We start from the raw sequence: 25,095 nt of genomic DNA, 5'->3' as shown, positions 1-25,095 counted from the left end.
TTGAGTATATGCTGAAGATATATACATGGGTATATACTATACCCATATACATAGTTCATGGGTAGGCAATCCAAGGCCCGGGGGCTGGATCTGGCCCAATCGCCTTCTAAATCCGGCTCGCGGACAGTCCGGGAATCATCGTGTTTTTACATGAGTGGAATGTATCCTTTTATTTAAAATGCATTTCTGGGTTATTTGTGGGGCATAGGAATTCATTCATATATATTTTTTCAAAATATAGTCCGGTCCCCCACAAGGTCTGAGGCACAGTGGACCGGCCCCCCTGCTGAAAAAGTTTGATGACCCCTGGTAGTTTATTGAAAGTATCCAACTAATAAAAGTGTATTGGTATCCTACTAAGGTTAATCAGACTTACATTTAAGTAAACACACCCCACATTGTCTTCATAACCAGAAGCAGACACAAGTCAAGGACTAAGGTGGGTATGTCAATTTTGAGCCATGTTAATTGGATGTGTTTCGTTAAAATGTCCTTTTGGTTTTAAGGTACATATATGATGATGTAGCATCATATTTTCCCTCATCAGTTCACAACTTTTCCTTCTACAGTGGTACCTCTGGATGTGAATGGGATCCGTTCCGGAGCCCTGTTCGCATTCTGAAGCGAACGCCGCTTCCATGCATGATGTCATTTTGAGCGTCTGCGCATGCGGCGAAACCCAGAAGTCACGCAACCCGAAAAGGCTTAACCTGAAGCAACTTCAACCCGAGGTATGACTGTATACACGTACAGCTCTCACTTTCCTTAGGCATACATTTATGCAAATAAACATAACAAGCTGATTTGAATACACCACTCTTGGTCTATCAAACCACATTTTAACAACTGCAAACAATCAATGGGACTGGACAGTCCTTCTTTGCCCCTCATCTTGGCTCCTTCCTCCTGCCATTTGCTGTTACATCTGAGATGGAGAACAGTGGTTTAATGTCTGTTTACTAACCAAGATCTTAAACTACAGCTTGAACTTAGTTTAAGATCTTGCTTGCTAAAACTGGCATCCACCTAAAATTCCCTTTTTCAGGTGCAATGAAACCAGATGTTTAATTCAATCAGGATGTAAGCACCAAAGGAGGGAGAAGGCAAGTGAAAGGGAGGGGTGAAGAGGCAGTGTGTGGTCCCATTGCTTGAAATAGTTGCTAAACTACGGCCTGGTAAGCCAGGATCTGAGCACCCAAGTGTATGAACCAAGTGTTCTCCTATATAGTTGGCAGTTGTTCCCATGATTAAACGGCCAGTTCTTTTTCCAGATGCTGTGGTCATGGTTGTTTTTTTAACAGTTGCCTCCCAAATTGTTTATCTTTGTGTGTGGTCAAAGAAAATACAGGCCACAATTCACTGACTGAGGACTGAGATGAAAGTTATTGAAAGCCTCCACTGAAAAAGCTGGTGTTTTTCTTCTACAGTGGTACCTCAGGTTACGAACTTAATTCATTTCAGAAGTCTGTTCTTCACCCGAAGTGTTCTTAACCCGAGGCGCCCATTCCCTACATAGGCTTCCTGCGGCCCCGGAAGCGGATACGTACGTTGCAAAGTTCGCAACCCGGAGCACCTGCTTCCAGGTTTGCGGAGTTCGTAACCCTAAGTGTTCATAAGTAGGATGGTTCGTAACCCAAGTCACCACTGTAGACTAACACTACAGTTGCAACACTAACAGTTGCAAATTAAGTTTTGCAAGTCCTGCAGAATGGCCTTCAGGGCTGGGTGGAAAGCAAAAACAAAGGAGCAATCCAGCCCCTGTGTACCACAACTGTCAGAAATGCATAAAACATGCATTATATCAAGTCATCCCACTGCTCCATTAGATCAGTGGCTCTCTAGGGCAGGGATGGGGAACCAGATCCAATTCCCATCAGGCCCAAACAAGATGGTAATAATCAGGGATGGTGGAAGTCCAGAAGCATTTGGAGGGTTACCGTTTCCTCGCTTCTGCTCTAGAATTTCAGATAAGTCTTTTCCAACCCTAGCTGCAGTTGTCATGAATTGAAGCTGGAACCTTTGGCATGCAACTTTTGTGCTCTGCTGTTAAGCTAGAGCCTTCCAGACTCTTTTAAACCACACTGGAGACAAGGCATAAGTTCCCACAAGCCCACACTTAAGAGATCCAATGCAAGGAGAAACTCTGCCATTTGTTTCTGCTTTCATTGCCATGGTTACTGCCAGAAGGCACATAAAAACTTAAGTGTGGTACCTGTAACCATCTGGAGGAGATGCCTGACTCCTTGGACCACATGGCTAAACCCAGCCCGCCCATCTCACCAGACTGTGAAACAGCTGCAAAAGTACAGCAACCCTGGGTTTAATTATATGGTTAGAGGCTGGAGCCAACCACCCATCTCCACCAACCAATTCTCGGCTACAGAGGTCTTCAATATACAGTACCTCCACAGTATTTCTTTCCCAGCTGATGGCACTCACAGAACAACAGCCAAGGAAAGAGATTCTATAGGACACTGAGGGAAATATGGGGCATGATGACCACTGGTTCATCAAGCTAGTGGCTGCAGGCATATTGCATACCCAACCATTATGCATCCATAGGCACTCCAGAGCTGGAGTGAGCATGAAAATAGTTGCATTGCCATGTGTCTGACCTGTGCATGAATGTGTTTATCTTACTTTAAGAGCCCATACCTCCAGACACTGTCCTGGTGCAACCTCCTATGAACCAATGAGGATTTGCTTCAAGAACTTGAAGGCTCTTGTTTGCAGCAGGAGATGCTTGGGGGCAACTCATTTGGCTAAGGGGAGAAATAATCAAGGGCAAGCTTCTCCACCTGCTTGCCCCAACCCTGCCTGGGAGGAGGATCTGCTACTTTAGTATTTGCTCTTGCTCTCTCGACATTTTTGTGAGGAATGTTCTTTGCCTTTTTGGCAGCAACACAAATGTATTTGGTTTTAATACTTATGAAACACTAAGACTTTGTTTTGAATTTTTATCACTTGTATTGTTTGCCTTTCCATGTTTATTCTTTGTAGGTCCTCTTGGAGGTGGTTTACAAATTATTATTTTTTTAAAGCAGCATGGTTTTTGAAATGACCCTAGTTCTGCTGGAACTGGTGAACCATGTTTACTTTTCTGGAATCAGTTCTCATAGGTACTAGACAGGGCAGCAAAATGGTACGGTGAGAAAGGTTCTTGGGAGTCATTTACAAGTCCCTGAAACTATATACAAGGATGCTCAATTATGTGGCCTTTTCTGGCATTGCTAGATTGACCTTAGTTTTTCTCTGCACTGATAAAGTTAATCAGTGGATTTGGGGCAGAGGTGGTGACTGAAGAGGGAGGAATTAAAAAGAGAGCATTTGGTTGCCACCCAAGCTTTCAGGCACAAGGATGAAGCAAGTTGCAAGCAGGGTGCTTCCAAGGTTTACAACATGCAGCCTATGAGTCCTGGTTGACTCTGTCCCTCATGTGACTGCCTCATTAGGTGTTGATTCATTCAGTCATGAGACACAAATGAGACTTGAGCAAACAAGGATGCAAGGTCTAACCTCAAAGGAATGGCAATGCCTGTTCTGCCAGTTTATTGTATTAGGGAATACAGAAGAGGGAAATTCGGTGAATGGATTGCAACTTCAGTTGTTGTTTCAAACAAATCCCTGAAACAGCCATATCCTCTTGCCTGGAAAAACTCCTTCTCCTTTTATTCTTGATTCACCATTTATTAATTGATTTGCTTGAACTGTACAGTCGGTCTTCAGGCTCTTTGGCAGCAGTCCTACACACACTTTCTGGGGAGTATGCCCCAGAGATTTACTTCTCTGCTAAAACATGCACAGGGCTGCACTATTTCTTTACTATGCCCTTCACTTCCCTAAAGGCTCAAAATGTTTTATACTATTTGACTAGCAAAAGATGCCGGGTTTTGCTAATTATAGGAAAAATAAGAGGTAACAGCACAAGCCTCCTTGACCTCAACACAACAAATGTCCCTCAGTTTTGTTGGAACTCCAAGCAGCCTTTTGCTCCCAGTTATGGAGCAAAACAAATTGCAAAGGATGTGTGAAAGATAAAAGAAGAGGACCCGCTGCAGTTTAGGAATGTGCTGGCCTCTCCTCCCACTAAACTTCTTAGGACTTAAGAGAAGCATTTCCATTTGGCTGGAGTATTTGCCCAGCATTTGAACATTCTGATTGGGTCATGTGTAGTTATTCTGACTGCGCGATTTGGAAGTTCTGGATGCAGGACTTGGGAATGTTTTAGCACAGAAGTTTAGACACACAACAGTTCCTCCGGTAATAGTCCTGTCTGAGGGAACCTAGATGTTAGTAAAAAACCAGAACGGCCATCTAATCCCTTCCCCTGTAACAAATGGTAACAAAAATGGGTGCTGTGACAGTATCGCGGCATGTACCTCTTTGCACCCATGATGCAAAAAGAGGGGAAGGGGGCTACATGATGTCCCTAGTGGCCAATGACAGCCAAGAAGCAGGTTGACAGACTTTTCAGGTCATGGAACTAGTCTCTCCAGCTATTCTCAACCTTGGGTCCCTATATGTTGTTGAACTACAACTCCCATCATTGCTAGCCAGCATGGCCAGTGGTCAGGGATGGTGGGAGTTGTAGAACATCTGGGGACCCAAGGTTGAGAGAGGCTGAACTGGACATTCCTGAGCTGAGCTGTAACGGCATCATTGCCAGGGAGCCCAGCTCCCACAGTAGCTTGGCTGGGGAAAATTCAGCTCTCTGGTTGTCCACTGCTGGTCTATATAAAAGATATAATAGCACAAATCGCCATCAAGCATGACAATACAGGCAGGAAGCAGAATGCCACAAGACTTCTGCACTTACCAAATGTACAAACGAGCAAAATGTTTTTGTTTTTGTTGCAAACAAAAAACAAAACAAAAACTCCCATGGGACGTGTAGTACAGACAGGGTGATTTGGACATCCTACTGGTGTAAATGTCAGTAATTGATCTCGCAAGCAACAAACAAAACACAAGTTATCGTCTAGACTTGCCCTTATCTGGTAGATGTGCAGGTGGGAAAATAAATTTAAATAACTAACTTCCCTGGAGTCCAGTAACTTAATGTCATATGCTACATTAAGGTAGCATGCTACATTAAGGTAGCATTGCTATATACACTTTCAACTCAACTACTGAATAGCTTAAACTTCCACTATTAACCACTCAGCTTCCCCAGAAGAGGAAACTTTGACTCTTTTCCAATTTAAGATATCGTAAGTGACCCGAAACTATTTTGGGTAAGATTAATATAGCACAGACACAGAAAGAAAGTACTTAGTTTAGTGTTATGCAACCTTAAGGACATCAGAACAAGCCAAGAACAAGTGACATCATACGGAGGAGCCAAGAACAAAGTCAAAACATTCAATCCTAACAAAATCCCAACAATCTAGAACCAGCAGACCATTTATATATTTTTTCCTGTAACGCTATGATTATCCTTCATGATGTTGACTTGAGAAGTAGGACATATGCTTAGTGGCATTTTTGTCATTTCCTGAGTTCTGGTTTAAAGAACCCTTAAAAAAACAAGGTCACACTGGTAGCAAAGGCTGTTTAGTTATCCACTTGAAGATCAAGCCTCTTGAAAGCCCCGAGTTAGAAAATTCAAAAGCACCAAGCCTGTGTTGGTGTGTGGTTTGGACCCACACAGATCCTGAAATATGCTATTCCCCCAGAGTTCCTTGGGAAGAAGGACTGACTGTTAAACCACTCTGAGAATTGTAGCTCTATGATGGGAATAGTGGTCTCCTAACAATTCTCAGCACCTTTAACAGACCTCAGGGCCCAGAATTCTTTGGGGGGTTTCACATGGTTTAAATGTATAGTGCAGATGCAACCAATATATCGAAACCATCAAATTTCACCCACATCTCATGAATGTCAATGTTCACAAAACTATGCTGTTAAGTGACCAAAGCAAGCCTAAAAATGCAAACATTTAGTGGCATATGTTGATAATTTCTAAGCGTCTTCAGCAAATAACCAGTTTCAGCCTAGTTTTATCATTATGGGTGACGTTCACCAAGGCACTTTAAGAATTGCACTTCCCTCTACATAACAATTACCATTTGCAGAATAAAAAACTGTTTCCATACGTAAAATGCAACCACACCACACCCATTTTTGTGACCATAGCAGGAGGCTGCTCAAAGCAATGTCATCTCAGGTCAACATGCTATTATTGACTTCACGAGACACTCATGGCTATGGCAGCTCCTAGCAGTCTTTTCTTCCTCCCTCTCCTGAGCACCAGGGCAGGCAATTTTGAGAGCTGCTGGCATCAGTTCTCAGGAAATGTGATGGGGTTCACATGAAAAAGCGACTCACTGTATTCCTAGGGAAAGCAGCAGGATATTTAGCTTTCCTGTCACCACAGCTTAGAAACACCAGCAGAGCAGGGTTTTCCTGGCCATTTGAGGGCAGACAGGAAACCCCAAGAAAGCTGCTGGCACCGCTATGCTGTGGAAAGCAAAACAAAGCCACGACAAGGAGCTGTTCATATGGTAGTGTTAATGGGGGCAAGGCAAGACAGCACAGAGGCAGGAACAGTTTGAAGGTCAGTGGTAGAGCGTGTAAAAGATCCCAGATTCAATCCCTTGCATCTCCAGGTATGGCTGAGAGTGACTCCTGTCTGAAACCCTGGAATGTGATCGCCAGTCAGTGTCAACAATACTGAGGCCTGACAGGCCGATGGATCTGACTTGGCATAGGGGCAGCTTCCTATGACCGTCACGTCTCTCGCGAAACTCTGGATGTTTTCTTTTCCTTCTTTCAAAAGGATTTGGATGACATAATTACTCCGTGCCCCCATTATACTGGGCCGAAGCAGCGCATCGCTTAAATAGAATTTCACAATGAAGATGCTAGTAAGCCACAGTGTGTGGGAGCCAGACACAACACAAAGAAGAGAAAGGGCCAAGGCAGGTTTCCTAAACATGGGCTACGTGAGGAAACACGGGCAAAAAAGGGGGTCTTCTGAATACTTCAGTTCAAGCAATGTTGTTTTCAAGGCAAAAAAGGTCAAATGGGAAGATGTGGAGAGAATAACAGCAAGGGAGGGACAGCAAGAGAGCCATGAAACTTATACTTGTGATGGGACTTTATTGTCTGCATGAGAAGGAAAGCCCTAAAGTAAGGTTACCAATTTTTTTTCAATGAATCCAGGGACACTTTTCAACTTCCTACTAAACAGATGGATTTTGTCAGGGGACTGATTTGTAAATACGGGGACTGTCCCGGGAAACAGGGACGTCTGGTAACCTTACCCTAAAGGGCTTAGGACTAGGGTACTTGAAGAGTCATGACCTTGTGCATGTTCCTACCTGGACCCTGATATAAATTCCTGCAGTGGGGAATCTCTGATATAAATTCCTTGTGTGGGTGCCCTGTACAATTTAGAACCCTCAAAGACACGGGGTTCTTGACTGCACAAGGAGCCCATCCCAAGATGATAGACTATCCACTTTAGAAGTTATCCCACCACTTCATGGAGGCTATGCGTACAGCAGTGAGGGGATGGAGTTAAAGTGCTGGTCTCCACCATCCCTCATCACGCCAGCAATTATAGCTTCTGAATGGGGTTAATGATTGCATAGATACCAGAATGTATTCTACAGCTGCTATCAATTCTTGTTCCAGTAGTAAGCCCATCTGATTTAAATGGGAAGTGTGCAAAGCTGTGTTACACTCTATATATGCATTCTTATTGAAGTCCCATTCAAATCCCTTAAATATATGTCTTAAAACTCTAATGTCACACAGCTGCTTGCAGGACATCTGGGTTTCCACCACGTGCACAAGCCTTCCCTTTTCAACTAGTGCTGTCTCTGCCAACTTTGTACAGTAAAAAAGTCTATGCATACACATGAAAAACAAAATCATGATCATTAGATCAAGGTACTTTTTAAATTGATCTTTCCCTCAATAATGTACATGAGCCTATTGTAATTCATTGCGAGCCTGTGTGACGTCTCATCCAGATTTCTAATATCCCGGCCTCAACAATCACAACTATTCATGAGCAAAAGATCTGTTTGAAAATACAAGCATTCAGGTAAGCCAAAACACACATTGGCCAATAAATCTTTTATGTTCCACTTCCCTGATGCATGCAGCCCATTTTCAACCAAAAAAAAAATCTCCCTGAGGCATAAGAGTTGCAGCACAATGGTTTTAAAATGAAGGCTTTGGAAGATGACTGTTGGGCCATTGTCTTGAAAGAAGACTTTAAGAAAGCCCACTTCATCACAGGACATAGCGGGGATTGGGGTGGGGTGGGAGGCAGCCAAATGGAACCCCAGCCTAAGTGGGCAATGGGCCACAATGTTAAGCTTCTGTTGGAACTTCCTCGGTTTGTTCATTAATCACCTAAAACAGGTGGCAGCTCAATGGGATTTGGCTTCCCTTCCTTGTCCGCTATATATCAAATGTATGCAATGGCAGATTGAGCAAAATGAAAGGTATGGGTGTTTGTGGTAGCATTAAAAGGAAGGTTAACAGTTGAATGTGTCATCTAGATACATGGAGGCATCATTAAAAGCCTACAGTGCTGACAGAAGCTCAATTACTTGCTGGCCCATTCCAGAAAAGAAATGACCTTAAAGCAGAAGCAGGCTACATACAATCCAGAAGGACTACTATACATGGCTGTTAAGCTGAATTTGTATGGTCTATATTTGTATGGTCTGTTGTCATCTATAGACTACCAACACTGTATCCTTCATGCAACTAAAAATACACAACTAAAAATGGCAGTATCTCTTCTAAAAGAATACAAACTGAAGGTAAGTACAGTGGTACCTCGGGTTACATACGCTTCAGGTTACATACGCTTCAGGTCACAGACTCCGCTAACCCAGAAATAGTACCTCGGGTTAAGAACTTTGCTTCAGGATGAGAACAGAAAACGTGCTCTGGTGGTGGTGCAGCAGCAGGAGGCCCCATTAGCTAAAGTGGTGCTTCAGGTTAAGAACAGTTTCAGGTTAAGAACGGACCTCCGGAACGAATTAAGTATGTAACCAGAGGTTCCACTGTAAGTAGAAACTCAGATACATTGGTCAAGTTCAGCTGTATCAGAAAATAACGTATAAGGAGCCTCTGGCTCTCACTCTCTCTGCTGCTCTTTCACATCCACAAGGAGGGTGCCAGAAGCTTCCGCTTTCAATTTTAAGCTACACATTGTTCCCTGTGACACTGGAACTTAGGAACTGTGATTTGAAAACTGTGGTTAGTTTGAACAAGCCAGAATTAAATTCTGTTTTCAGATGCTGGCTTATTCTACAATCACCGTTTACTCAAACCTCAGTTCCCCAAGTTTGGCTGTCACAGGGGGCTGCAGTTACTGTATTTTTTGCTCTATAAGACTCACTTTTTCCCTCCTAAAAAGTAAGGGGAAGTGTGTGTGTGCGTCTTATGGAGCAAACGCAGGCTGCACAGCTATCCCAGAAGCCAGAACAGTGAGAGGGATTGCTGCTTTCGCTGCGCAGCGATCCCTCTTGCTGTTCTGGCTTCTGGGATTCAGAATATTTTTTTCTTGTTTTCCTCCTCCAAAAACTAGGTGCGTCTTATGGTCTGGTGCGTCTTATAGAGCGAAAAATACGGTAGTTCAAAATCAGAAAGAGAAGCCCACCACAGTCTGCTCTCATGGCAGGAAACCATGGTTTCCTATTACATCTGAACCAGGCCTTAGTTTTTCAAATGCCAGATTTTTAAAGGGCTGAAATTTTATATTAAAACATTTAGAGAAAGAGGAACACAGATTACATATTCTCTCTCTCTCTCTCTCTCTCTATATATATATAAACAGAAGCCTGGCATCCATGGGTTTGCAATACCTTTTTTCAGAGTGGAGGGAGAACCCACAGCCTGAAAACAGAATGATGCAGTGGACTAACTTTGAGGGTAGAGGCAGCTATGGGCCTCCTTAGCTATCCAAGTTGAAAACTGCCATTTTTAAGCTGTTTCAACTACTCCTTGAGGCAGATCAGATCAGCGCTGCACATTGCATTGACACAATAGCTCTCAATTGTCAGGGCTCCACCCTCCCTGATCACTGTAAGTAAGAACTCTCCAGCTGCCTCCTTGGCTTCAGGAAAGGGAGGAGGCAGCCCTGCTCTGCAAACAGCTTACTAGGCAGCACCATATCCTGATTCAAGACATGTTACAGCAGAACCACAGAAAGCTGCATGAAAACTGATAAGGAAACCATAGCATAAAAATGAAAAGATGCCAACCTCCTAAGGTTCACTGCATTTTCCCAATGGACAATTTGTCTGCCCTGGAATGCCCACCTACTGAATTTTGAATTAGTCTGTTTGCTTTGTTAGAAATCAGTGCCCAAGAAATAACAGCTTCATTTGAGAAATGGATCTCTTGTGAGCCAAGACTACTTACTGATGATGCTTAGGAAATGCATTATCATCAGTATTTAACAATAAAATGTCACAGGCAACAGCATTTGAATTTATGGTAAGGTCTGCACATACCACAGGGTTCCCCCCCCCCCCACCATGCCCCCTAAATCTGCTTTGGAGGGCTGAAGAAAACCCCAGAACAGGTTTAGGAGGCACACAGGGTGAGGATAGGGAGGAAAATCTCATTGATCATGTGCAGACCTTGTTCCGTGCATGCATACCCCACTTAGTATTATGCTGTATTCCACCCAATGAATTTGAGATGGGTGGCTTAAGATATTCACTACCTGCAGGTTAAATTATTTGGAGCTTGAAAGTACATATAGGTAAAGGGACCCCTGACCAATAGGTCCAGTTGTGGCCGACTCTGGGGTTGCGGTGCTCATCTTGCTTTATTGGCCGAGGGAGCCGGCGTACAGCTTCCAGGGCATGTGGCCAGCATGACTAAGCCGCTTCTGGTGAACCAGAGCAGTGCACAGAAATGCTGTTTACCTTCCTGCCGGAGTGGTACCTATTTATCTACCTGCACTCTGATGTGCTTCCGAACTGCTAGGTTGGCAGGAGCAGGGACCGAGCAACGGGAGCTTACCCTGTCGTGGGGATTCGAACCGCCGACCTTCTGAACGGCAAGTCCTAGGCTCTGTGGTTTAACCCACAGCGCCCCTCGTGTTCCCTGAAAGTACATATATCCTTATGTAAAATGATCCCTTCCATGCAATACTATTACTTCCTCTATTAATTCATGTATTTTGATAATTTATGTTCTGTATAGCTCCAGCATGTTGCTGTCATTAAATGACGGTCAGGGAAAACCCTGTCATGCAGCCGGTGAGGGGAGGATAAATAAAGGGGAAGGAATGATGTACCACATGTGGTGGGGTTGTGACAAAATTTTTAAGAATGGAATACTGTCTATTACAAATTTTTAAAAATGTTCAGACAAACATTTGAGAAGAAATCTGAAGCCTTTCTTCTGGGCATTATGACAATTGATATTTCAAATGATAAAAGGGGGTGTTCCTATATGCTACAACAGCAGCAAGAATGTCAATGGCTAGAAATTGAAGTGGGATAGGACACCAACAAACTCAATAGAAAAGCATTTAAAAATAAATAAATACAGAAATTACTGGTAGTTAAAGTAGTAAAGCAAAATTCATAATCATGATATAAAGTATACTAATCACAATTAATAAAATAATTTTGTACAGTAATAATTTTTCATTTTAATTTGTTTTCCACAAGGACCAAAGACATAACCATTAAAATATATGGAATATCTTCTGAGAACTATACAAAGATGTAGACCAGGATAAGAATGCCCAGGAACTACTGTCAGATATCAAACTGGCTTTTGGATTTGTGCCTGTTGAAAAGCAGCCTTCCATAACTGACAGCAAACCATTTGCGAAACTCAGGAGAGCTTTCCAAAGAGCCATGTTGTGGGGGTCAGATTAGAACCCTACTCTTAAAGGATTGGAAGGGGAGAGAATCATGCTGGATGTGTACCATCATCTTGGGTGGAAACATAACAGCTCTTTAGATCTGAGCTTAGTCTGAAAGCTAGGGATGGGGGGGGGGGCGGAATCATTCTGCTTGCACTTTCATGCAAACAAATCCACACTTCCCAAACCAATACACAAACTGAAAATCAGGTCTCCTTCAAATGCATACTTCTTTGCAATGCAGTTCTCCTTGCAAAGAATACATACAATTGGTGTATCTTAGCAAAAACACATGTGCCAGGCATAATTGCACACACGCAATATGTATATTAGGAGAAATAATCACCAAAATGTGTATGAATTTTCCTGGGGTCCTTTTTTTAAACAAAACAAAAACAAAACAAAACGTGAGCACATGCAGTAGTGATGTGAAATGAGTTTATGATTGTAAAGATGACACACTGAATGAAACTTAAATGGACTGATTCATCTATCCCCACTATGGAAATGCAGGGTGCTTTATAGGGTCTGATAAAATAAAAGTCATGCAATAACTGGTCACTAAACAGAAGAACTAGTCTTGCTTTTTGAAAACCAGGGATCTGCTTGCAAAGGGGAAGTCCCTTCTGAATGGAATCTTTTGTGTCAGTGGAAACGGAATAGTTGTGCTCCATACATATGCCCATGCAAATTGAGGACATGGTCCAGTCAATATTCAGAACTGGTCCACTATTCACACTGCCAGCACTGTAGGGTAATGCAACAAGCCCAAAACTATGTAGGAAGAGTCCAGCGGGGGACTCCTGTTCAGGTTAGCAGTCATCCAGTTTCCTGAAGGTTAGTGTTTCCAAAGGAAGGAGTCAGTGTGGACTCCTCATGTGTGGTGCAGAGCTCCTCATGCTACCTCATCAGTGCAGGAAGGAGTGGTGCTGGTACTGCTCTCATAACAATGAGTCAATGTGCCTACTGAACATCAATCACACTGCTCTCAGTGGGAGAGGTGTAAGTTAAAAGAGTAACAGTACATAAAACAGCAAAACTGTGGCTGGACTGATCTCTTTTTAGCATTTCCAGAGAAATCAATATTTAATCAATAAATGGATTCAGTATCAAGGTAAGTGAATTAATTTCAAAGGCTGATTTGGAAGATAAAGAGTGCTCACTGCTCATAAACACACTTGAGATACACATCTCAACAACAGCAGTCTTTTAGTTGCCCTGAACAGGGGGGAGAGAATAGTGTGTGTTAAGAGCAACCGAATCCATATCAAGAGAGATCTTGGGAACACACCCAAAACGGCTGAGGTTGCTTCCTGTTTTTGACTGACAAAACTCTGCACACCCTTCCTAACTTGCACTGATCATACATGTAAATCCAGTGTAATCCCGATCAAATTAGTGGCTCCTTCCTTGAGTTACTCGCACACGTCCAGCTACAATGCAGCAAGAAGAGAACGGTCTTACATAATTATGAAACCATCCTGCAAGTTCTTTCCCGCCCCCTGCCCCCCTAAAAACTTCTCCGGAAGCAGCATTTAAAAAAAATAAATTAAAATCTGGACCCAAACAAAAGGGTAAGGAAATGGACGTTCAGCTTTCAAGTCATGCAGGTCAAGTTATTCCAGGAGGAAGGAACATGCTGCTGCTCCCACCAACAGAGTGACTTTACAAGAGCTAAATAATTTTCGACAATAAAAACCGAATCATTCCCATAACAGCAAACCAAAGGAGGCATAAGGAAATAATTTTCCTCAGAGCATTATCTAGTTCTGGGAACTCTCCCCAAGCCAGATCCCTCACTGGCCCAGCCTTGTACCTGAGAGCTTTTGCATGGATGGAATGTGTCCTTGAGATCTGATAATGCCTCTTGCTTGTTTGGACGGACAATGGAAAGGGGTGCGTGAATAGCTACTGATGGTAGCTTAACAGCCTCACCTGTGGTGTGTTTACTCAGAAGTAAGACCCACTCAGAACCCCCAAGTAAGTGTACAAAGGACTGCAGTCAAAAGCGTTTCAACTCCCCGCAGGCTGAGATTATTTGCCCCAAAGTCAAGAAAGAACATAAAATAAACTCCAGCATGTACAGGTTCCTCAGTGTTGTTACATAGCCCTGCTATGAGTTGTGTTAGCATGTTCATTTTCCAGCTTCTATTGTGCACCTTTTTTGTGGGGGAGGGGGTTCCATGAAACCGCAATACACTTGTACTGATGGCTTCCCCCCCCACCGCCCCCCAGTCAAAGCTAACAAGTAGTACTATACCTGTACTACTACAAAGTGCTAAATACTAAATGCTAAAGAAAACAAGAAAATAAGTTGACGAAAGGCTCTATCTCTCCACTCCCCCATCAAAAATTAACTGGACTGGCAGTTACTTCAACACTGATGGGGGAGCATCTTCCTTCAGTACACCTGAGATCATCAGGCTACCTTAGGCAGGCTGGTTGGGCACATACTGAAGTTCCCACCTTCAGCACCTGTAACCAGATGCAACCACCTCACTCTGCCCAATACAGTGATACCTTGGGTTAAGTACTTAATTGGTTCCGGAGGTCCGTTCTTAACCTGAAACTGTTCTTAACCTGAAGCACCACTTTAGGTAATGGGGCCTCCTGCTGCCGCCGTGCCGCCGTAGCACGATTTCTGTTCTCATCCTGAAGCGAAGTTCTTAACCCGAGGTACTATTTCTGGGTTAGCGGAGTCTGTAACCTGAAGCATATGTAACCTGAGGTACCACTGTAGTAGGTCTGCCCACAGCAAGAAGAAAAAGCACCCGAATTTCTAGGCAAAGGCATGAAGTAGATTTATTCCGTTAAGCAAATACTGAAATAGTGTCTGTGCTGGGCAAACGGTTGCATCTATGCCTTATCTTACAAGTGCCACTATGACTGTTCGCAATGTCCTAGGAGGGTAAAAGGGGAACCCAAATGATTTGCTGCTTTGGCTCAGCCTCTTCTGAAAGAGCCTTATACCCCAAAGAGGAAGGAGACTGAACTAAAGAGCTGTGCGATGCAGGCAGAATGCACTGCAAGCAGCCCAAATGTGTCAGATGTCACAGTCCAATCTTAGTAAACCACACAGGCAGACAAGGAAGTGATAACACAGACGACATGGCATAGTGTCACACGTCGGCGAAAGAACAACTCATGACCACTGTGATGAACTCAGGCCCTGAGACCTGACTGAAAAAGCAGGATGGTGATGATAGTGAGAGTCAGAGAACCCAGCCACAGTCAGAAGTATGAAATGAGTCAGTTTCACTTTTTCCCCTCCCTTGAGGCAGAAGAAAAACGTTAAACCCCATGCTTTGGACACAACTTCTAATTCCTTTTGCGAAATGCTGGAAGTGGTTCTGCTGTGTTGGCTTCCATCGCTGTAGCGTTTATTAGAGGTCAGGCATTTTGCTATTGCTCAAAGCGGTGAGACGCTTGAAGGAAATGCACTTCTATGAATTCCCCAAAAGGGGAGACGGGTACAGCTCTTAATGAGGAGTCTGCACTGAGTCACTTCTCTCCTCCTGTACGTCTGTGAAAAGGAGGGGGAGGGGAAGCAGAAGTCAGGGAAAGGAGCGCAGCCTTTTCCCTAGAGAGGAAGAAAGAGCCTTTGGCGACTTTGAGAGATAAGGTGAGCCCCTGGGCAAACTGGTTTGTGAGCAGTTGCACAACCCATTCATAAGCAAGCTTTTCCCCAAGTAAGTGTGTGCCTTAGTTAATTGTGATGCTTCAGCTGCTTTATTAATTAATGGATCAGCCTTTAAAGCTTAATGCTGCTGAAGAGCAGTTAATCAAAGTATTCCTGAGTTACCTTACTGCCTCATGAACGACTTCTGCACCACTCTCTGGGGACAGGGACAGAGGTCTACCTAGGTGCCCTTGCATCCTTGGCAAGGAGCTCTGAAGCCAGGAGAGCCCATGGACCAGAAACTCAGAAAGTTCACTTTTACGCTCTCCCAGTGACTTCCTCCAAGGCCATCAGGGTCTGCTCTGCTCAGCCTCTCCTCCTCCTCTGTTGGTCTGTCAGTCTGCCTTGCTGTCTCGCTCCTTCCACTCGCTGCTTACCCTTCTGCCTCCTTCCTTCTTCCCTCCCTTTTCCCTCCTCCTGTAACTCTTGCCCACTCTCTTTCTTTCTTCCCTCTGAGCCCTACTGGGCACTCTGCTCACACTTCTAATAGCGCTGTTGGCCAACTGAGACCACCCACCCCATCCCTACTGGCAGGGCTACTGCAACAGCCCATGCCAGCGACCAGATTCCTCCACCAAGGTACCCAGAGAAGCCTGCACACCTTACCCGGCCGTGCAGTGGTGGAGCGGCCCAGGAAGCGTGCGGACAGTCAGGCTCCTAAACCCTCCGAGCCAGAGTGAAGAGGAGCAATTTTTTCGCGCCCTTGGGCCTGCGCCTTTGGCAGGGGCCAACCAAGCCAATCCCTAGGTACATCCCTGGACAAAGGTCCACAATATTCCTGGAGCCCACTCACCCACAACTGAGGTAAAAGTATAGGAAAGGGGCAAGAAGGAACAGAAGCCACTTCAGAGGCTGCCAGGCCTACAGTGCAGTCCCTTTCTTGTCTACTCAGATGAGTGGTCTACTGACTTCAATGGTGCTTATTCCCAGGTAAACAGGTAAAGAACGGAAGCCTTAATGCCCATATTCCGGGTGGAAGTAGGCTTACAGTGGGTTGAACATCTGAAAGCGGGGTGGTAGTGGTGGAATAAAAAGCTTAAGAGACCCCTTGGTGCTTTACTATCCCTATTTTATGCTTTCTTTTGTTTTCCTCTATTGGAGTTCCAGCCAAGAATCCATAGCCTGGGGCACTAGTGATTTCTGCTGCATCTGAGAAGACTCTATTGAGCAAGGAGGAAAATATATGTTCAGAGGATCCACCCCCACCTTCTCTCTCTTTCTGAGCCCATAGGCAGGCTCACTGTCAAAATCACTCCAGAAAGATTTTGAGTTTTTGCCCTTCCCCAGCCTCCAGTCTAGAGTAGACTGTGGTTTGTTGACATCACGGGACTTCAGTTTCCTCTCCTCCACCTAAGCACTCCCTGAATCTTCTCCTAGTGCCCCTCTCCAACCCTTGAAAGCAGGGAGGGCAGAGCACTGGAAGGAAAAGAAAAGGAAGTTATCTTGCTTGCATGAAGTCTGTTTCACAAGCCGAACTGCAGCACTGGATGCAACTCTAGATGTTAAAATAAATAAGGGAAAACCCAGCCCAAAGTAAGCATTTTTCGTCACTTTGGGCACATGTTCTTCAACTGATTGCAAGTTTTGTCATTTGTTAAAAAAGCCGGAACATACTACCAGACCGACTGAAAATTCTGTTCTATTATAAACCTGGTGTTTACAAAAGTATTTCAGTGTTTGCCATTTTAAAAGGAAGTATAAGAACATTTTTCGCCTACCTTCAAGAACACAAATTTGGACTTGGCATACTATGAGTTTTTGTGCCCTCAAGGGTGAATCCTGACTTGAAACAGCTGAGGGGACTCAAATAATAAAACAAATTACTCCGTCAAGTAAAGAAAAATGGGGGAAGGGAGCATTGATGAAGGACATGCTTAGAACAACTATAAAACTGGCTCGTGAGCATACCCAGGAAGCAATCTAAACACTTTTAGAAAAATGCATTGAGACATAACATCTCAGGTAGTTGCTTGAAGGGAACAGTGTGCAGCAACCAAAAAACTCTTAATCAAGTAATGAACCCACATGCGAGTCAATGAAGTCAGCTGAGTTCCCGCTTACTAGCCATGCATGAACGACCCCAATCCGCATGCAACACTAGGCCAAACTGTGGCTTAGCACAAAGCAGCAAATTTGCAGATTCTCAGAGCAAAGATTTCAACTGCAAATTTGCCTAAAAATACATTTTAATGCAAAGTTTCCCCTACTATACCACATGTTTAAATGTTGCTGTCACTAATATATGCATTTTGAAGTGCACACTAGTGTATGCATTCTTGAACACATTATTTGGTTGGGGAATTGCACTGCAAAATTTGGAGAAGTGCAGATTTTGAAGGAAGTTTTTGTCCACTGTTTCAGTAAGTGCAAATTACTTATGTTCCTACCTGGGGCTAAGTCATGGTTTGGTTTAGTGTTAGCTCTGAACCTGGGCTCGTGGGTTTGTAAGTTTAGCTACAAAACTAAAACACATCCTTGAGGCTTTAACAATAATTTTTTGGAGTAGCCTCCACTACACAAAGTTGGCTTTGCTTCTGAGTAAACTTGCATAGGACTGCTCTATAAATTTCATAAGCAACAGTTCTGATGACAGGGGAAGGGAAGTAAAAATCTGTACTGGAGAGAATAACAGGATACCCAGTATCCTTTAGGTAAAAGAAAAGGCCTCCAATAATAATTTTGATTGTACTCTTTTGTCAATAACCTACCCAATCCAAATGCCAACAGCCACTCCAAGCCACCTTGAGTTTATGCAATGCATGGCTATTTTTCTTAAGAAAAATGATCTTTCCAAATAAAGGAGCCGCCTTAACATCTGGATATTTACTGCAATTTATGTCTTGCTGTTCCTTCTTCCTCTGGAAGAATGAGAAAAGCAAACAAGGACTTGGCTGGAATACTCACTTCTACTTTGTGAATGATTTAATATCCTTGCTCTTTAAAATTTTATACAACAACAACCTAATATTGATTAGGGATTTACAGGATGCTAAGCATTGCACCAAACGCAAAAACGTAAGAAATGCCCTGTTGGCTCATCCACTTACAATGTTTACTCACTACATTTCTATCCTGCCTTTCCTCCAAGAAGCTTAAGGCAGCATACATAGTTTCCTTCACCCATCCTCCATTTTATCCTCACAACAAACCCGCTAAGTTAAAAAATGGTGAGTGGCACAAGGTCATCCGATGAGTTTCATGGCTAAGCGAGATTCTGAATGTAGATCCGCCCCTGAGATCCAACACACTAAGCCCCACACCACACTGTTGCTTTCCCTACAATGCTTTACAGTGCTGAAGTTGATTACTCCTAGTTCCCAGTTGTTTATTTGTATCACATTTTAAATCACAATTCAAGCAAAACATATTTTTAAAAATGTTTGTAAGTATCTACACAGTATCATATATCTCCGTGAATGGAGGACTGTCCCTTTCACAATAATTTCCCCCAATGTGCTCAACACTCAAAATGCACAACACAGACTTCAGCAAGAAATAAGGAACTGGAGGTGTGCACCTCCAAAATGGATTTGAGACACCCCAAATGATACACACACACCTCCTGGAGTCTTCTTCTACAACATGGATGTCTGTCTCAACACTTTCTTTGGGTGCAAGATGCTGTCAAAAGCATGTCCCGCACTGACAGAATACTTTGGCCCACCACAGATGACATCCCCACACAGAATTGTGCCAGGTCCAGTGCTTTCTTTGGGTGAAATAAATACACTGCTGAGGATATGCAACCACACCAATAACTACCAAATAGCTAGAAAAGAATACAGGAACTAGTCCCATATTCTGATTTCAATGGTGAGGACAGGAAACTCATGCCCTGTTGCCTTTCTTCAGCAACTGGTACCAAGGACTATGCTGCCTCTGAAATGTTAGCTGCCACAGCCAAATAACTGCCGACTGACCTATTCTCCATGACGTGCTACCTAACTAATATAACTGTGCTGTATCTATGGGTAGAAAACAAACTTTTAATAACTTAATGCAGATAGAAAGTCTTACTTGGGCCCTCAAGTCCATCCCTACTTATGTATGTTTTGGTATCAGTTGTAACCAAATAAAAATGTCAACCCCTTATTTAATGAGGAGACTAAAATAAAGTGCACAATGTTTATGGCAGGATATGTCTTCAGCAGATGTAACCGATGGCTTGGATTCAAGCTTTGCTCCTTCCAGCATAAGTGGGGAAGGTGACTTTTGTCGATTCCCCCTTCCCTTTACAGATCCTTGCATGCTCAGAAAAAATGTGGGGACATGAGGGCCCTCCAGAACAGGATGGGAGGTGGCATCGAGGGAAGAGAAAATCAGCAAAAGTCACCTCCCCCACTTTACAGCTGCAAGATCCTTCTATTGGACTAAGAGCCTTCCATGGACAGGAGTCTTTCCATTTGCAGAAGATGAAGTCTGGATTCAACCCAATGTATATTTCCAACAACCTGCATGCGATTCCTAATACAGAAGATCCAAACATCCTCCGATGGTGATAGACACATGCCTCTAAATAAGTGACAATATTGTCATCCAAAAGACCACCTCGCCCTTTTAATAGGGCCACCTCTGAAATATCTACAACTGTGAAAAGTACATAGCCTATTAAGTACATGAAAATCTTTTGATGGTTAGCTAGTATTTCACCATAGCTAAATGGCTTTGCATGCTTTGCGAAGTACTGTCCTGAAAATACTTTATAAATACAGTAGAAAAGGTGAGAGCCAAATGGGAGAGCAGAAACCATAGAATACATGACCAAGCCATGAAAGGAATACATAGGATGTTAAAAGCTGCGCTTGCTTCTTATTTGTGGAAATATTTATTTCAAAGTATATGTTCTTAAAAATGTATCTTCTTAAACACTGACTTTAATATGTCAACCTCCAAAACAATTTTCATTGACTTCTGCATGTTTATTCACATGTCATTAAGGAATTCCCATTTGCATATTGATATTCTAATAAAACGGTGCACTAGAAGTAGCCAGATAGATACAGTATTAGGTTTGCTTATAAAACACCTTTGAGTAGATGCAGCTAGGATTGACTGTTTGGGCTAATTTAGGTGTTCTTGAAGACTAGGTGGCACAGCAGAGTATTACCAGGTGATATCAACGCCCAGTGCCAACAAACAGTAACACGGCTGTGTATAAAATTAAACAAAGCTGGTAAGTGGTTCCACAAAGAAGCCTTTGGGCAATCTATTTTATGTTTTGAAATATAGTTTAACTGAACGAAATGGTTAGACAATGAAAATAATTCAAGTGGCGAATGTCAAATAGAAATTTTGTGGGAATAGTGAAATCTTCGTCAAAATGAAGTCAGTGGCAACATCTAGCAGCCTCTACAAGACTGTAGTATTGTCTGTTATGTAATTTAAGCAAATGATTTCCACTCACATCAGCCTTCTAATACTAAATTCAAAGTTGGTAACTAACTTTCTTTTCCAGCAGCAGTGGAATTGGGCTGATAGAAGACTCAACACCAACAGCATACTATTCCTCATCTGTGAAAGTCATGTGCAGCCCAGTTCCCTATTTCATTACTCACAAAGAAGTCCCACTGAATTCAGTGAGGTTTTCCCACGTAAGGGTGCATAGGTTTGCATCCTAAGGCCTGGAAGTCACTCCTGCAGAACTCAGCAGAACCCAGGTCCAAGAAATATGCACAGGCCATTCAGAAACAATTTTGGCTGAGTACACAATGGAAAGGCTTCTAAGTAATATTCTGATCTCAGTGCTTAAATATTGGTGCAAACAGCAATTCAATTTCTGACTATTGCTGCGACCCCAATATAAGCAGCATATCTCTAGGATTGTACTGGACCATCAACAGGCAAAAGGATAAGAAAGAATATCATAAGCCCAAAGAGTTCAGTGGCAAGTCTCTTGCACAGTCACAGAGCTGAAATGTACGTTTTCTTTCTATTATTATTACTAAGGGAAACGAGACGCAAAAGGAACTTTCCGAGAGGCACAAAGGGCTTTCACAGAACCATCCTTGGCTTGCAGCCTGTTTATTCGGTACCCTCGCCCAGCCAGGCAGGGTTCTGTTATGGCAAGATCAAGCAGATTTCTCTGGTAACCCTACACTACACTGGCAGCCAGACAGTTCGCGTTTTCTGTCCCTCCTTAAGATTTAAGGTGGCTCTTGCCAGGCAGTCAAGCGTCGTCGCTTCCACTTTCAAGACAGCCGAGTGTGTGCAGATGGCATATTATATATTTTTAATTTAATTGTCTATTTAGTGCTTCAAAGTTGAAGAAAGGAGGAGGGAACGGACCACCGGGAAAGGAGGAGGAAGAGAGAGCCGGTCGCCTTCTTTTCTTTCCCCAACAGAACCCAAATGAAGAGCTTGAGAAGCAGCAGGGGGAAGTGGCTCCCTTTTTGAGGGGAGTCGTTTCTCTTTTTGCAACTCAAGAAAGTGATGGGGGGGGAGACACTCGGCTCTGCACGCACGTGACGGCCACGATCCTCCGAGGACCAAAGAGGCACGACTTGAGAGAGGAGGAGGGAGAAAGAGAGCTCCTCAAAAAGTAGAAACAACGTTGCGCGAAGTTTTGGCGCATGGCGAAGACACACATCCGTGTGATTTCCGCCTGGGAGGCAGATCGGCTGTTTGGCCGCCAAGGCAAGACGGTGCCAGGAAAACTCCCCGCCCGCCCCTCCGCCTCCTCCTGGGGGGAAAAGGGGGGAGGCTGGGAGAGAAGGAGAGTCTGATCTGTCAAGTTAGGGATGGCGAAGAGAAGAATCGGCGGCGTGGCTCGGATGGTAGGCGAAGGAGGCGACTCCGCAAAGAGCAGCAAGGAAGCCAAGCAGTGCCCCCAAACCAGAGAGGGGATGGGGATCAGCCCCGCCGCGATCCGACCCCGGAACCAAGCCAGGGCCAGCCCCAGCCCCTTCTCCACCCGTCCCCTGCCTGCCCCCTTACCTGAAGACGCACTCTTCCCGGGGCTCCTTGCAGGGGGGGACCAAGCCGCTCTTTTTGTTGAAGAGCTTCTGCAACAAGGTGGGTGTGGGCGGCATTTTGGGAGCGCGCAGCTCTCGCCCCGGCGGGGCCAAGCCCAGAGCAGCCAGCGAGCGAGCGATCGCCCCCCTCCCCGCGCGCGAGCTGCGACGGCCGGCTAGTTCCGCGAACCCGACTCCATTCGGTGTGACAGTCATATGACAAAAATTAATCACTTGGAGCAGCCGCGACGGGAGGGGGAGGCGGGCGGGCGGGGTTTCGCGCGGGCTTCCCGGCAGCCGATTGGCCGCGCGGCCCGGCCCGGCCCAGCCCACGTGGGGAACACGGCGATCCCTGCTTGGCTTTGGTGGAGCGGCGGCGTTTGGGGATGTTTTGGTGCAAGAAAGGAGAGGGAAGGGAAAGGGAGGAAAGCGGGAGGCGCTCGGCCTGGGCTCTCCCGCCAACTTCGCCTCCGATCCGCTGAGTTTTAGCTTCCTGGGCACGAAACAGGCCCCATTCTATTTTATTTTTTTAAATAAATTTTTATTGATTTTCCAACACATATTAAATAACAATACAAAACAAAACAAAAACAAACACACATATAAACATGTATAGTTTCTTAACCTTCTTTTCCTTAAACCTTCTTTCAGCGACTTCCCCATACCTCCTTTTTCTGCATCCTTGTTTTAAAATTTTTCCAGCAACCTCTAATTTTATTTACTTATGGCACTTCCTTTAAATCCTTATTCCCATGTCCAATTGTTTGTCGCTACAATTCTATTTTACATTGCTCAAAACATTTTAGCACTCGTTAATTTTACAACAGTTCTTAAGGTAAACTTTAAATTTCTTCCAGTCTTCTTCCACCGTCTCTTTCCCTTGGTCTCGGATTCTGCCAGTCATCTCAGCCAGAAACAGGCCCCATTCTAAGACGCAGACGGGAATGGGGACGCCCGAGCGCTCCTTGCGCTTTGGATGGGATGGCTTTGTGGAGTTTTGTCTGGTTTTCTTCCCCACACCCCGACTGGAATTCCACGACCCTGGAGGATGTGGAACTCCTGAGCCGCTCTGGAAATGTTTTAAGGATCTGCACGCACCCACCCCCAAACCCAACAAGGGTCAACAACAGGGATGCAAGAAGGCAAAAAATAAAAGCTTGCCCCCAATGTATTTTGTCACGATCGCAGTTAAACGCTTGACTTATTGGCGCTCCCCCCCCCCCGGGTTTTTTGCTTTGGTTCTGCTTCCCGCCGGAATTAGAATAATAAATTGTAGAATTGGAAGGAACCCTGAGGATCATCTAGTTCAGAGCTTTCCAAACTTTTCATGTTGGTGACACACTTTCTAGACATGCATCATTTCGTGACACAGTAATTCAGTTCTACAATCAAACCAGAGCTTAAACTAACCCCTTTCCAGCCCCAGGAGGAGCACAGGAACATTCACGTGACACACAGTACACACTGCAGCCCACACACTAACAGGAAAGCTCCGATCTAGTCCAACCCCCTGCAATGTAGGAATAGCAGAACCTGCAACCCTGGGTGTATCAGCACCAAAAATTCTGAACTTTTAATTAAGAACATGCGAGTTTCTCGGAGTAACTTAGTAAGGCCCAGATTAAAACTAAACGAATTTCCATGAACGAGGCTCATATTGGGATGGCCACAATGTCTTCCAACTGCAGCAGCCACAATTTCCCCTTTTCTCTACAATCCCAAGCCGTACATTTAAATTCCATTCAACAAACATTTAAAGCACATGATCCCGGCACAAGGATAATGCAAACTGTAGTTCCCCCTCACAAAGCTACCATTCCCTACACCCCGAGCTACAGTCCCCAATATTATTTTATGTGCTCTAAATGCAGATTATGATTGAAATGTGTGGATCTGCTTAAGTATTCCTGCTTGCTCTCACACACACCCCTCAGGTAGTGCCTCACTTAAGCTTGAAGCAGCAGAACAAGCAGACTTTTATGTTGCTCCAAGTCCAAGACGGGTCACTGACATAGGGAAGATGAGTGACTAGGCAGCAGCCACAGTGCTGAAGGAAGCAGGGAAAGTGGTTCTTGACAGGTGTTAGTTGTCCTCCCCCATGCATTCTCTGAGCATGTGAAAGGACAACAGTCCATGCCTGCCTACTGGGGCAGTGTTTATTTGGGAAGGCTGCTCCCCATGTTTAGGAACTCTGGGGCAATCAGGGTTCCCAGTCATGCGGCAGGCCCTTTCAGACTAATACCGGGTGTGCACACTGTCTTACCATCCTGATCCGTCTTTGGTATGTCCAACTAACACATAGGAGAAAACACTACCGAGAGCTTCTACTCAATTTCATCACTAGCTGTAAGTGCCCACTGAGCCCAAAGAATTGGCATTAGTGTAACTTGTTCTGTATGTAATACCCTGGCAGTATTATACAAAATGATTCTGAAACACACCTGTAAAGGCCCAGATCAGGCTGAAAACTTTTTGAACACTGCTCCCTTAATTTTCTTGCTGAGATCCATCAAAAGACAATGGAGTATGCCTCCAGGGGTGTAGTCAAACCACAGCATTAGCAGCACCAAAGTGACCTCCCTGGGCACAAGGCTGGGCCGTGGCGTAGC

The 25,095-nt window shown here is 44.3% G+C and overlaps 1 protein-coding gene across 2 annotated transcripts in view; it reads right to left on the bottom strand.

Moving 5' to 3' along the window:
• Positions 1-22,570, bottom strand: part of FNIP1 (folliculin interacting protein 1) — an 86,804-nt gene extending 64,234 nt beyond the window's left edge. For both annotated transcript variants that reach the window (XM_053376788.1, XM_053376789.1), the window contains exon 1: positions 22,470-22,570. In XM_053376788.1, the coding sequence (XP_053232763.1) occupies positions 22,470-22,564 (95 nt within the window). In that variant the 5' untranslated portion in view covers positions 22,565-22,570. The remainder of the gene's footprint in view (positions 1-22,469) is intronic.
• Positions 22,571-25,095: the final 2,525 nt, after the last annotated feature.

Source organism: Podarcis raffonei, chromosome 2, assembly GCF_027172205.1.
Source record: "Podarcis raffonei isolate rPodRaf1 chromosome 2, rPodRaf1.pri, whole genome shotgun sequence".
Lineage (NCBI taxonomy): Eukaryota > Metazoa > Chordata > Lepidosauria > Squamata > Lacertidae > Podarcis > Podarcis raffonei.
This window is presented reverse-complemented; position numbering and strand designations above follow the sequence as displayed.